Source organism: Cyanistes caeruleus, chromosome 29 (assembly GCF_971803275.1).
Source record: "Cyanistes caeruleus chromosome 29, bCyaCae1.hap1.1, whole genome shotgun sequence".
NCBI lineage: Eukaryota > Metazoa > Chordata > Aves > Passeriformes > Paridae > Cyanistes > Cyanistes caeruleus.
This window is the reverse complement of record NC_141729.1, coordinates 2838550-2851198: the sequence shown is the minus strand read 5'-3', so window position 1 is coordinate 2851198 and position 12649 is coordinate 2838550. Positions and strand designations below refer to the sequence as shown.

Sequence of the window (12649 nt, the reverse complement as noted above, 5' to 3'; positions counted from 1 at the left end):
AACTCCTGGGCAAATGGCAAGGCTGGAATTATGCAAAAACAAACTAATCAAGCCATAGGAAAATATAAAATCATTTAAAAAATCACCCCCAGAAATATTTTTTTAAGATGACCAAAGTAAAAGGAATCTGCCTCTTTGGGATCTGTATTGGTGACATGACCCAGCTCAGGAAAAGCAGCAACCCACAGCAATGGGATTTCCATTCTCTTTGGGACCACTCAGATTTCTTTGAAAATACTATTTTTTTTTAACTTCTTGCTTTGTTTAAAAAAAAAAAAAAAAGTCAGTGTTTGAAAGGAAAATTAGAAATTAGAAATTGTTGATTGGGGAGAGCAAAACAGATTGCCAAGAGCCATGACAAATTCTCTATCTTGTCATGGTTTGATGCTGGCCAAATGCCAGGCACCCATGGAAGACATTTGCTTACCTACTTTTGTTGTAGTTGGGCAGAGGAGAGGGGAAAAAATTAACAAAAGGTTCTTGAGTTAAGGACTGTGACTCTAAGGGCAAAACAGGTTCAAATTTAAAGCTATAAGATAAATTTTATTATTAACAAGTCAGAGGATAATGAGATGTAAAATAAGCCTTTAAAACACTTTTACCCCCCAGGCCCCACTGGCAGCACAATGACACAGCGCTGGGGTTTGGTCAGTTCCTCACTTGAGATCTTCTGTTCCTCAGGGAGAGGAACCTGCTCTGCCACACCATGGGGTCCCTGCCACGGGCAGACAAAACTTCCCAAAACTGCTGGGCCTGGGTCTCTGGTCCTGGGGTGCAGCTCTCGAGGATGGGCTGCTCTAGTCTGGGATCAGGGGCTCTCTCTGTCTTTGGTATTAGGGATTCTCTGTCTCTGGGATCAGGGATTCTCTCTCTGTCCCTGGGACCAGGGATTCTCTCTCTCTGTCTCTGGGATCAGGGTTTCTCTGTCTCTGGGATCAGGGGTTCTCTCTCCATCTCTGGGATCAGGGGCTCTCTCTCCATCTCTGGGATCAGGGATTCTCTCTCTCTCCATCTCTGGGATCAGGGGCTCTCTCTCCATCTCTGGGATCAGGGATTCTCTCCATCTCTGGGATCAGGGATTCTCTCTCTCCATCTCTGGGGTCAGGGATTCTCTCTCCATCTCTGGGATCAGGGATTCTCTCCATCTCTGGGGTCAGGGATTCTCTCTCTCCATCTCTGGGATCAGGGATTCTCTCCATCTCTGGGATCAGGGATTCTCTCTCTCTCCATCTCTGGGACCAGGGATTCTCTCTCTCTCCATCTCTGGGGTCAGGGATTCTCTCCATCTCTGGGATCAGGGGCTCTCTCCACTCAATCACATTCTCTGGCATCCACCTGCTCCAGTGTGAGCAATTTTCCCAGAGGCTGCCAGTGGATCTCTGCATCCCCCATGGATTTCATTCATTCCAGGTGAACAGTTTGTTCCATTGCAGTCCTCACCACAACCTGCAGAGGAATCTCAGCTCCAGCACTTGGAGCATCTCCTCCCCCTCCTTTCCCACTGACCTGGGTGCCACATGTTGTTTTCCCTCACACAGCCTCACTTCCTCCTCTTCTCTGGCTGAAGAAGAACTGCTGCCTGTAGGTACCATGGCCAAAAAGCTCCACCAATTCAGAATTCTTGCAGCACTGAGAGGTTGATCTGGTCTGGGTTGCACATCAGGGAACCTCTCACCATCGCTGCGGGTGGCAGCTGGGCAGGCAAACAGGGCTGGGATTTGCCCAGAGGAGCTCTGGCTGTCCCATCCCTGGAAGTGTCCAAGGACAGGCTGGATGGATTTAGACCCTGTTCTAGTGGATTTAGACCCTGGTCTAGTGGATTTAGACCCTGGTCTAGTGGAGGATGTCCCTGCCCATGGCAGGGATGAGCTTTAAGGTCCTTTCCAACAAAAACCATTCCATGATTCCGTGATGGGGAGTGGGGCTTTTCCTCTGAGATTTTGACCCTCAGGCTCCATCCCCTGCCACTGCAGGCAGGGAGCTGCTTCCATGCCTAAAACCCAGCACAGGCCAACACATTCCACTAAATTGTGCCCTAAAACTGTCTGCCAGGCACTCGCCTTTGGATGGGAGCATAGGGAGCTCTGCCAGCCCCATTTCAGCTCCAGGCTGACACAGCTCTTCAAAGAAGATTTAAAACAAAAGTTGCAGGGGTTTGGATTATGTACCCTCTGTTGCCGTGGTTGGTTCATAACAGGGGATATTTAGAAAATAAATTTATTGTAAATAAAAAGTCCCATTTAATTGCCAAGTGAGAGGTTACAGCAAAACCCAAAGCGTATAAATGCCAGGGGCTTTTTGCAGTTTATAAAACCTTGTTTCTAAGTTTATATAAAACATCTTGCTGGCTTTGCTTTGTGGTTTTTAAAGAACTCTAGGACACGATCCAAAGAGTGCTGAAATGGATGGAAATCCTCTCATTGATTTAAGTAGTTTGGGTGAGCGTGTTTTCAGTCCAGGATGGATGCACAGGGAGATGTCTCCAGCCCAGGATGAAGGACTCTTGCCCTCTGGTGGCTGTTGGAAAATCAAATATCAGGAAAAACTGCTTTAGAGCTGGATAAGGGAAAAAAACCCACCAGCCAACCTTGATGTGCTGGGAAGGTGAGCCTGCAGTGACAGAGGATTGACAGAGGGTATCCAAGGATAACCCTTGGGATAATTTATGAGGCACGTTTATAGCTGTTATTTATAGATCTCACTGGGGGATTCACATGTCCTCCACCTGACATTATTTGGCAGTTTAGTGGCACCTGCAAAAAATTAAATTAAAATATCCCAACCCCCCAAAAACCTTCTCCAAGGCCCCATTTTTGAGTTATAATCCCGAAAACTCAGAATGTCAGCAAGTCCTCAGACAGACTGTTCCTGCTCTCCTCCAAGAACTTATGGCTTCAAGGAATGAGGGCTTGATTAAAACTCTCATGGCAGTAAATCAATGGTAGCTCAGGGAAAAGAGGTCCCTTCCCTCCTCCAAAGAAAAACTTTGCTGCTGGCATCGATTGAGGATTTTTGTCAGAGTGAATAAAGTTCTCACTGGGGTGCTGAGTCCCACTCATGGTGAGCTGGGATGTTTTTGTTCACGTGCCTCCAGTGGGATTTTGGGAGAGAAGTGATGAACTCGGGTGCTGCAAAAATCCGAAATAAACAGATCCCTCCTGGTGCACTGGGAGGAGGAAGGATGTCACCTGCAGGGACACAACCTCGGGGACACTGGGAGGAGGAAGGATGTCACCTGCAGGGACACAACCTCGGGGACACTGGGAGGAGGAAGGATGTCACCTGCAGGGACACAACCTCGGGGACACTGGGAGGGTGTGAGGGGCTGGGATGGAATTCCCAGAGCTGCTGTGGCTGCCCCTGGATCCCTGTCCCTGTTCCTGTGTCCCAGGCCAGGCTGGATGGGGTTTGGAGCCCCCTGGGCCAGTGGGAGCTGTCTGTAATTAGAGGAGGGAGGCTGGAAAATGAATTCTGATCCCTCCAAGCCTCCGTGCAGAAGGGCTCGTCCCTGTGCCTGATTTGTGAGTTTTCTCACTCTGTTTCTTACACTGTAAAATCTCAGGAGGTTTTTAATTGACTGCTAAGCCCTGGTCACATCCCCATGGGGTCCCCCCTGCACCCAGGGCATGAGGCTGCTCCGAGCTGTTAGAAAGGACAAAACCAAACGGGGTTAAAGCACACATGTGGGATATTATTTCATTTCAGCCTGGGAGAGCTTGATCCTACCACCAGGCAGGCTTCAGAGAGGGCAGGGAATCGGAGGGGAGCAAACCACGGGGGTTTCTGGAGAGCTTTGGTCAATCCGTGGGTAATGCGGGTCTCACCCTGCTGTGCCCCTGAGACCATCCCCTCTGCCCAAAGGGCTGGGAAATGGCCTGGAGGACACCTTACACCCCATGATGCTCCTGCTCCTTCAGGTATCACCCCAAAGAAGCCTTTCCTGGGAATTGTCAGCAATTCGGGGCTAGGAGCCTGCTGGTGAGAGCTGTGACACTCAAATGTCACTCGGCCCCAGGTCCCTGCTGCAGTTTGGGTTGGCACCTGGCCTGTCCTGCCTGTCCCAGGAACACCCAGGTGACATCCACCTCCCCTCTCTGCCTCTCCCATGGTCCATTTGTCTTTGTCCTGCAGCGAAAAATATTTCTAAATAAAATAAAACGGATATTTCTAAATAAAGCAGGACGTTTTGCTGCTTGCTCGATGTCATTAAGCGAGAGGGGTGCAGCTGCTTTCTTGCTCGGACTGTTTGGTAATAAAATCTTGCAAGAATCTGTGTAAAATCCTATGGGGGTGACTCTGATGGGCTCTGATGGGGACAATCGCTTGTAAAACTTGTTGCAGAATTGTGTGTGGAAATTTAAAAATGCTATTTAATTTAAAAATTCCCTATTATATTTACAGCCAAACATAATGTGAAATAGGGCGGGGTCTGGGGTTGAAAAGCATCGCACAGAAATGCCAAGGCCTGTGTGCTTTGGGGAGGAAATGATGAGAGCTGGAGGGACAACGGGAGCCTCAGGAAAGGAATTTAATCTCGATTTAATCGCGGGTATCTGGTGCCCTCCTGTGGAAATGAGAGTGGATTTAATGAGCAGATCCTCCTCTGCCCTGGAGCCGGGCTGGGACAGCTGGGGGTGTTACCTGGAGAGGAGAAGGATCCAGGCAGGGCTGGAGAGGGACTAAAGGGGCTCCAGGAGAGCTGGAGAGGGACTGGGGACAAGGGATGGAGGGACAGGACACAGAGAATGGCTGCCACTGCCACAGGGCAGGGCTGGATGGGATTTTAGGAAGGAATTGTTCCCTTGGAGCGTGGGGAGGGGCTGGGATGGAAGCAGAGCAGCTGTGGCAGTGCCCAAGGCCAGGCTGGATCACCCTGGGCCAGTGGGAGCTGTCCCTGCCATGGCAGGGGTGGCACTGGGTGGGATTTGAGGTTCCTTCCAACCCAAACCAGTCCACGGTTCCAATATTGGTTGCAGATCTGTTCTCATCATTCCACAGCTCCAGGAGGGGGAGGAAGGATTGCTCCACAATGAGCCCCCAGGTTCCAACAGATCCCAGAGAACAGCCCCACACATCCCACGGGATCTCCCTTTTATTGTGGGAATGCAAAACAAGAAGCTGATGGTGAGAGATGCAAGGCAGGCCAGTTCAGATCAGAAGCAGCGAGAAAAATGAACCATGAAGACGTGATTAATCTGTGGAATAAATTACCAAGGTATTTCCTACCATTTGAGGCTTCTCAAGTCAACACTGGAAGGCACTTGCCAAGTTTTAGTGGTTAATGGCCAAAAAAAAACTGCTTGTGGAAAGAGCAGCACATTCAAGCACAGCTGGAGTGCCAGAGCTGGAAGTCAGCCACAGTTTACAGGAATTAGCAGAAGGCAGCTCCTCTGGCCTGGGTTAGAGAAGAGAAAAAATAATTTCTTCTAATTGCTTACTTTATCTCTTTAATGAAGGGAACTTTGTCCCAATGTGCCATGGGCAGGGACCCCTGCCCTTATCCCAGGCTGCTCCAGCCTGGCCTTGGCCACTTCCAGGGATCCAGGGACAGCCCCAGCTCCTCTGGGAATTCCATCCCAGCCCCTCCCCACCCTCATGGGAGGAATTCCTTCCCAATATCCCATCCATCCCTGCCCTCTGGAAACCATTCCCTGTGTCCTGGCACTCCAGGGCCTTGTCAGAAGTCCTTCTTCTCTCGAAAGTCAGGGGGTTCTTTGATGTAATGGGTAAAGTTTCTGCTCTGTATCTGATTTGAGATAAGTGTCTTGTCAGGCTTTAACAAGAAGAGAACACACTCAGGTGATTCATATCTCTTTAACATTGAAATACCCTCCAGTCTATTCATAGAAGCGGCAGGATGTGTGTGTGTGTCACGTCACAGCAATCATAAACCCTGTGCAAGTTCCATTTATCCCATCCTAAATCATTCCCAAGATGATCCATGTGCCTCGAGGGCGCTGGGCCTTGACATTTCCCCATGTCCTGCTGTCCTGATGGCACTGAGCAAAACAGGCAAGTCTGGGGCGAAAAAAAAAGGTGGGAAACGGATTCTAAAGTTTCTGTAGTACAGTGACATTTATTGCTGTGCCACCAAGGGATAAAGCAGGCTGCATTGTCCCCATCTGAGAGCCCCTGGCAGCTCCTGTTCCAGGTCACAGTCACATTCATCACCTGCTTTATTTCTCCTTTCAGCCACAGAATACTCCACCGATGTTCAGGTCAGATTAAATCCAAACTGGGCCTTACACAGTGGGCCAGCAGAGAACCAAATTAGCACCTGTTAACGAGCTGTGGGCTGCCAGCCCAGGAATTACCTGGATTAAGGGGCTGACCAAATAGAACCATCCCTGTGCTCCAAACCAGGGCTGCCCCACTGACCCAAATATCCTCCTGAGCTTTCTCCCGTGCCTAAACATGCTGGCTTTAGATCTGGCTGCTGGCAATTCTTCCTGACCTCAAAACCTTCTCTACTCTGCCAGTTCCAATGGCTTCCCTGAGTCCCTGACATTTGTTTCCTCAGGAAGAAGTTTCTTTCATTCTGGTTCAGGTGCTGGAGGGAAAAATTAATGAATTAAAATAATAATAATAAAACCAAAGAATAAAAAAAATAAAATAAACAAAATAAATAAAAGAATAAAAGAATAAAAGAATAAAAGAATAAAAGAATAAAAGAATAAAAGAATAAAAGAATAAAAGAATAAAAGAATAAAACCAAAAGGAGGCTCTGCAGGTGTGTGTTAACTGACTGCCAGTGCTTCAGGCCGAATGCATCTTTCACTGGGATATTATTGTTGGGATTAGCTGATAAATCTTCCCTACAGCTACCCACCAACCCTGCTCCAAGGGACCCGATTACACAGATGCTGATATTTCATTTAAGCTGCCAGTGGCCAAATAACTGCATGTCACTGGTGCCAGAGGCAGGATCCTCATGTTAACCAGAGGTCTCTTTACCAGGGGATGACCACTGACCCCTTCTCAGCAGATAATAAGGAAAAACCCTTTAAAACTTCCCACTGTGTGGGGTGCCAGGTTTAAAGCTGTGTGGAGGAAGCTCAATGCATTTCACAGAGTGCTCCAACATCTGGGTTTGTTCAGATGAGGAACAAGAGCTAAAGCTCCTCACAAAGTCAGTCACGAGCTTCAGCTGTGCTCAGATTTGGGGGAAGATCCCCCAGAGGGCTGAGCTGGTGGGTGTAGGGATGCAGCACCCAAAACCGAGCAGCTGACAGGGATGCTTGTCCCTGTGACAGTGAAATCCAAGCACCACCATCACCTGAAGTTCCACTGGTGTTTTTCCTGTAAATCCCAAGCACCAAACCCCAAATTCCACTGTTCTTTCCTGTAAATCCCAGCCATGACCACCTGAAGTTCCACTGGTGTTTTTCCTGTAAATCCCAAGCACTACCACCCCAAGTTCCACTGTTATTTCCTGTAAATCCCAGCCATGACCACCTGAAGTTTCTCTGGTGTTTTTCCTGTTAAATCCCAAGCACTACCACCCCAAGTTCCACTGTTCTTTCCTGTAAATCCCAGCCATGACCACCTGAAGTTTCTCTGGTGTTTTTCTTGTAAATCCCAAGTTCCACAGGAGCTGTTCCAGCCAGCCCCAGCTCTCCCTGCACAGTTGCTGCCCGTGGCTCCTATTGATGACTTTGCTTTTTCCCCTGTTCCTTGGCTGCCAGAGGGTCCAGGCAGAACCACACTGGGGGGCTGAGAGCTCTGTCAGCACTTTTAGGGGCTTCTGCTCACATTCCATCTGTGACCCGTGCAATGCAGAGCCGAGATTGTTCACGCGGCCGTCTCTGCTTTGCCCGATGCTGTTTTAAACAGTGCCCTGGGTCACAGCTCGCTTTTGTCCAGAGGAAATGACTCCATGGCCCATCAATTCCTCTTTCCCAGCACCACGGGAGCTCCTCCCCAGCTCTGGCCCTGCTACTCTCCAGCCCAGCCCGGCTCTCAGGGCTCTGTGTCCCTGCTGGAGGCAGCGGCCCCAACGCGGCGACGCACAACACGCAGCGCCTCGAGACACAGGTGCACCTACTGAAACAACAACATCTTGTCTTTATTAGGAGTTCCCATGGTAATATAACACAGAGTTCTTAAGGAATAAAACACAAGACTTGGGGTTGGGGTGGGGGGGGTGTTTTTGCCATTGAGACAATAGTCAAATATCAGTACTCCTCTTTGTCTACACACATGATCAGCTTTAGCACTTACAGCTCCTCCACTCATGGTTCACAATCACAAATCCAAGGGTTAAATCCAGCTAGTATTAAATCCTACTTTTTCTTTTATTATTTTTAGAGCTTCAAGTCACTGCGGTTAATTAATTAATTAATTAATTAAGTCATCGTCTTTTTTTTTTTTTTTTTTTTAAGCATTTACATATGACATTCATTAAACAGACACAAAGCGGACGAGCTCTCACAGAAAAAACATGCTTACACAGCCTGCAAAATTTTTTTTTTTTTGTGATTTTTTTTTTTTTCCTTTCCTTTTCAAGAACAAATTAAAACTTAACAAGTTATCATGAGTCAGTGAAGGAAAAAAAAAAGGAAGACTTAAGTGAATACTGAAGAGCCGCAAGTGTTTCTTAGAATTGAAACGGATCCACAATTCTTTTTTTTTTTCTCCCCAACTCGTTCAAATTGATTTTAACATACAGGTGACAAAGAAAAAAAATAAAAATTAAAAAAAAAAAAATGAAAATAGCTGCAATATATATTAAGTTCACGGATTACTTAACAAACAAAGTGCAAACTCTTTATGCAAAACTAAAAGACCCAGGAGTTGAACCTAAATGCAAAATGCGTGGAGGAATATGGCAAAGTTTTAACTTTCATGTTCGAAGGGGCCTAAAGAATTGAGGTGCTGCAGCTGGGAGGGTTTGGGGGGCTAAGTAGCTTCCAGACACTTTGCAAATCCCAGCATTGATACTTCACAACAACAAATTTGGTACTCGTTTCTTGAAAGCCTTCATATATATATATTTATATATATATAGGGTTTTGTTTTTTTTCCTAAAAGAACCTGTAAACACCATTTCAGAAAATACAGCTATGGAAAAACAAGGTTGATGGAGGTGGCAAAGCACAATGAGAAGAGGGAGCAGAAGATGCAGCCAAGTGCCAGGGCAGGCAGACAGTGGAGGCAAGGCCGGGGTAATAAAAGCTCTCTGTGCTAAGACAAGTCCTTGGGACTGCTGAGCCCTCCAGCTACGCCTAAGTGGGGATCTGATGGTGCAGCTTTATCCTCCATGTCCCAAAAACAAGCAGCCTCCATTGCCAGACTAGCAGACCTTCAATCCCAGGGGATGGTCAGACACCCCCCGAAGCTGGGGCTCCTCCATCCCTTTAAGCACCACTGATGGTGCCCCAAGCCCCAGGCATGTGAGGCTGGCTGGGGAACAGCCAGGCCTTGCCATGTGCAGGATTCCTGCCGGGCTGGGCAGCTGGGACATTCGTACAAGAGATTCTCAGCTGCTGGGGACCCAGCCAGCTCCCAGTTACAGCAGCTGGGCCTGGACTGGAATTGCCACAGGTGCTCAGCACACACTCCCTGCCTGCCCTTCGAGAGCTGAGGATAAGCCCTCAAAGCTTTAAATAACCTCTCCTTGATGGCCAGGGAGGGGGTTTCTGCTACAGAAACCTTTCAAGCAACGCGTTGCTCTTTGCCCACAGCTCCCTGCCTGTCCATACCCACCTTCAGGGACAGAAGAAAAACTAACTTCTACAAACTCTTCCAGATACTCCATCCCAGCAGCTCACGTGGTGTCTGGCTCCTCTGTTTGCACCAGCTCAAGACCTGATGGACTGAAGATCCTACGGACCTGCTCCAAGCCCTTACTGCAGCTATGTGACAAGAAATGGCTGGAAGATGCAACTAAGGGACACCTGAAGTACCAGGGTGGCAGTGGCAGTGACACTGGCGGGAGTCTGTGACTTGGATGAGGTTCGGGAAGAACAGGGAGGTTCCCAGTTCTCAGATAAGGCTTCGTAAACACAATGATACAAACGTATTAAAAACACACACACAAACCTTAAAAAAAAAAAAAAAAGTTTCCTCAAGGACTTAATTTGCAGCAAAATCCAGAAGAAAAAAGAAACCAAGGCAAAACAAACTCAAGAGAACGAAGTCCCCAAGGATTCTGGCTCACCCGGTGGCTGGGGTGATGTTCTCTGTCATTCCTACTGCTGGGTCCTGTTCCTCTCTCCTGGAAGCATCTAGTGACCTCAGAGCTGGTGGTGAATGGCCACAGGCAGGCTGAGATTCCTGTCCCTCCATGCTTGCCTAGCTAATTCTACTGGAACACAGAACCCTACAGAATATCCAGTTGAAAACCCTTAAACTACTCTTCTGCTTGACATAAAAAAAAAGCTTTTCTTATTCATTTATTTTTCTTTTTTTTTTTTTTTTTTTTTTGTGTGTGTGTGTGTGTGTGTCTTAAAGGCAGCTCCCGGGAAATTCACTTTATCCTTCCTTTATTAAAAGAAAGATGCTGAATAGGACAGAGACCACATATCTCAAATACCCTCTTTACATTTACTCTTTCATGTCAGAGGTGTCAAAACAGGGTTTATTTCTTTAAATGTGTAAGGGGCTGAGGGGGGGAAGTGCGAGGGGTTGGTGAAGATGAGGAGGGAACCTGAGGGGACTGAGAGAGGTGCTTTTACTTCAGCCCCCGCCCACACTGGGTGCCCGCAGTAACTGTCACAGGCTCTAAAAGAATCAAGAAGGGTCTCCAGGTGCCCCGGTCCCCCCAGGTGTACCCGGCGGGCACAGGAGGGCTCCGTCCTTAGCCCAAGCTGGTGATGTTGGCACGGCCGCCCGGCGGGGCCACGATGCGCTGGGTCGTGCGGCGTGGGATGTTGTCATCGATCTGTGCCCCTGTGGGAGAGAGAGGAGGGGTCACCAACTCCACCAGGGTTTAAAATCCACGTGGCTGTGACACTTGGGTGCTGCCTCGATGTTGGGTTTGCTCTCAGAGGGTTTTTCCAGCCTAAATTATTCTGTGATTCTGTATTTGGAGGAAAAGCCTTCACCGGCCCCCACTGCCTTAATTCTGCTGAAACCTGTTGTGCATTAATAATATCTCTGCCCTGAGCACCTGGAGCACCCAGCCCTGCACAGGTAAGAGCTGGATGAATGATTATCCCTTAGCCAGCCTACCTATCCCTTTCTACAGTCCACCCTTCTTGTACTGCAACACCAGCTGAGAAATCAAACCTTCCACATCCCAGACCCACAGCTGGTCTCAGCTGGCAAAGTTCTCCTGAAGTTTGTGCCATCTTAAAAAAAAAGGGGTTTCTGCTATAGCCTCTTTAAACCAGAAAATTCCCACTTCTAAACACATTTGGAAAGGTCTTAAGCTGAAGGAGGGGCAGGGTTAGATGGGATATTGGGAGGAAATTCCTCTCTTTGAGGGTGGGGAGGGACTGGGATGAAATTCCCAGAGGAGCTGTGGCTGCTCCATCCCTGGAAGTGTCCAAGGCCAGGATGGAGCACTCTGGGACAGTGGGAGGTGTCCCTGCCCATGGCAGGGGGTGGAGCTGGATGGGCTTTAAGATTTCTTCCAACCCAAGCCATTCCAGGATTCCATCATCTGCCCTCTCCAGACACCCAGCTGAGGACTGAGCCCAGAACACACTGGAGTGCTCAGCATTCATGTGACATTGTGAGAAGAAGCAGGAATTTAGGACAGCTCCTGTACTCCTCCTCCTCCTCTCCCTCCCTTAAGGGAAACTCTCCCAGCTAAACCCTCTCATTCCAGCCCTACCCAGAATGAACTCCGAGCATGGCAGCACAAACCAGCCGCGACTTCAGCGCATGAAACCCACCCAGCAACAACCCCTTCCCAAAAATCACCTACCAGACAAGCTGAACCCAGACTGGTGCAGGTTCCTCACGGGGGGTGCCTGCTGTTTGGCAGGAGAGGTCTTGGCTGAGGATGCTGGTGTGACTGTTTTGGGTGTCACCGACACCTCGCAGACCGGCCCATCGTAGAGACCTCGTGGCACTCCCCGCAGTTCAGCCAGCTGCAGGGAGAGAGAGCAGCAGAGCCTTAAAACACAGCCTAGACAGCCTTAAAACACAGCCCAGACAGCCTTAAAACAGAGCCCAGAACAGCCTTAAAACAGAGCCCAGAACAGCCTTAAAACACAGCCCAGCACAGCCTTAAAACACAGCCCAACACAGCCTTAAAACACAGCCCAGACAGCCTTAAAACACAGCCCAACACAGCCTTAAAACACAGCCTAGACAGCCTTAAAACACAGCCTAGACAGCCTTAAAACACAGCCCAGCACAGCCTTAAAACATAGCCCAGCACAGCCTTAAAACACAGCCCAGACAGCCTTAAAACAGAGTCCAACACAGCCTTAAAACACAGCCCAACACAGCCTTAAAACACAGCCCAACACAGCCTTAAAACACAGCCCAACACAGCCTTAAAACATAGCCCAACACAGCCTTAAAACACAGCCCAGACAGCCTTAAAACACAGCCTAGACCGCCTTAAAACACAGCCCAGTACAGCCTTAAAACAGAGCCCAGAACAGCCTTAAAACAGAGCCCAGAACAGCCTTAAAACACAGCCCAGCACAGCCTTAAAACACAGCCCAGACAGCCTTAAAACACAGCCCAGCAC

General features: G+C 48.6%; 1 protein-coding gene across 3 annotated transcripts in view; it reads right to left on the bottom strand.

Annotated features, from left to right (window-relative positions):
- Positions 1 to 8044: 8044 nt before the first annotated feature.
- Positions 8045 to 12649, bottom strand: part of DPYSL2 (dihydropyrimidinase like 2) — a 56425-nt gene continuing 51820 nt past the window's right edge. For all 3 annotated transcript variants that reach the window (XM_023940709.2, XM_086865697.1, XM_086865696.1), the window contains 2 exons: positions 11873 to 12038; positions 8045 to 10890 (listed from right to left, as the gene is read on the bottom strand). In XM_023940709.2, the coding sequence (XP_023796477.1) occupies positions 10799 to 10890; positions 11873 to 12038 (258 nt within the window). In that variant the 3' untranslated portion in view covers positions 8045 to 10798. The remainder of the gene's footprint in view (positions 10891 to 11872; positions 12039 to 12649) is intronic.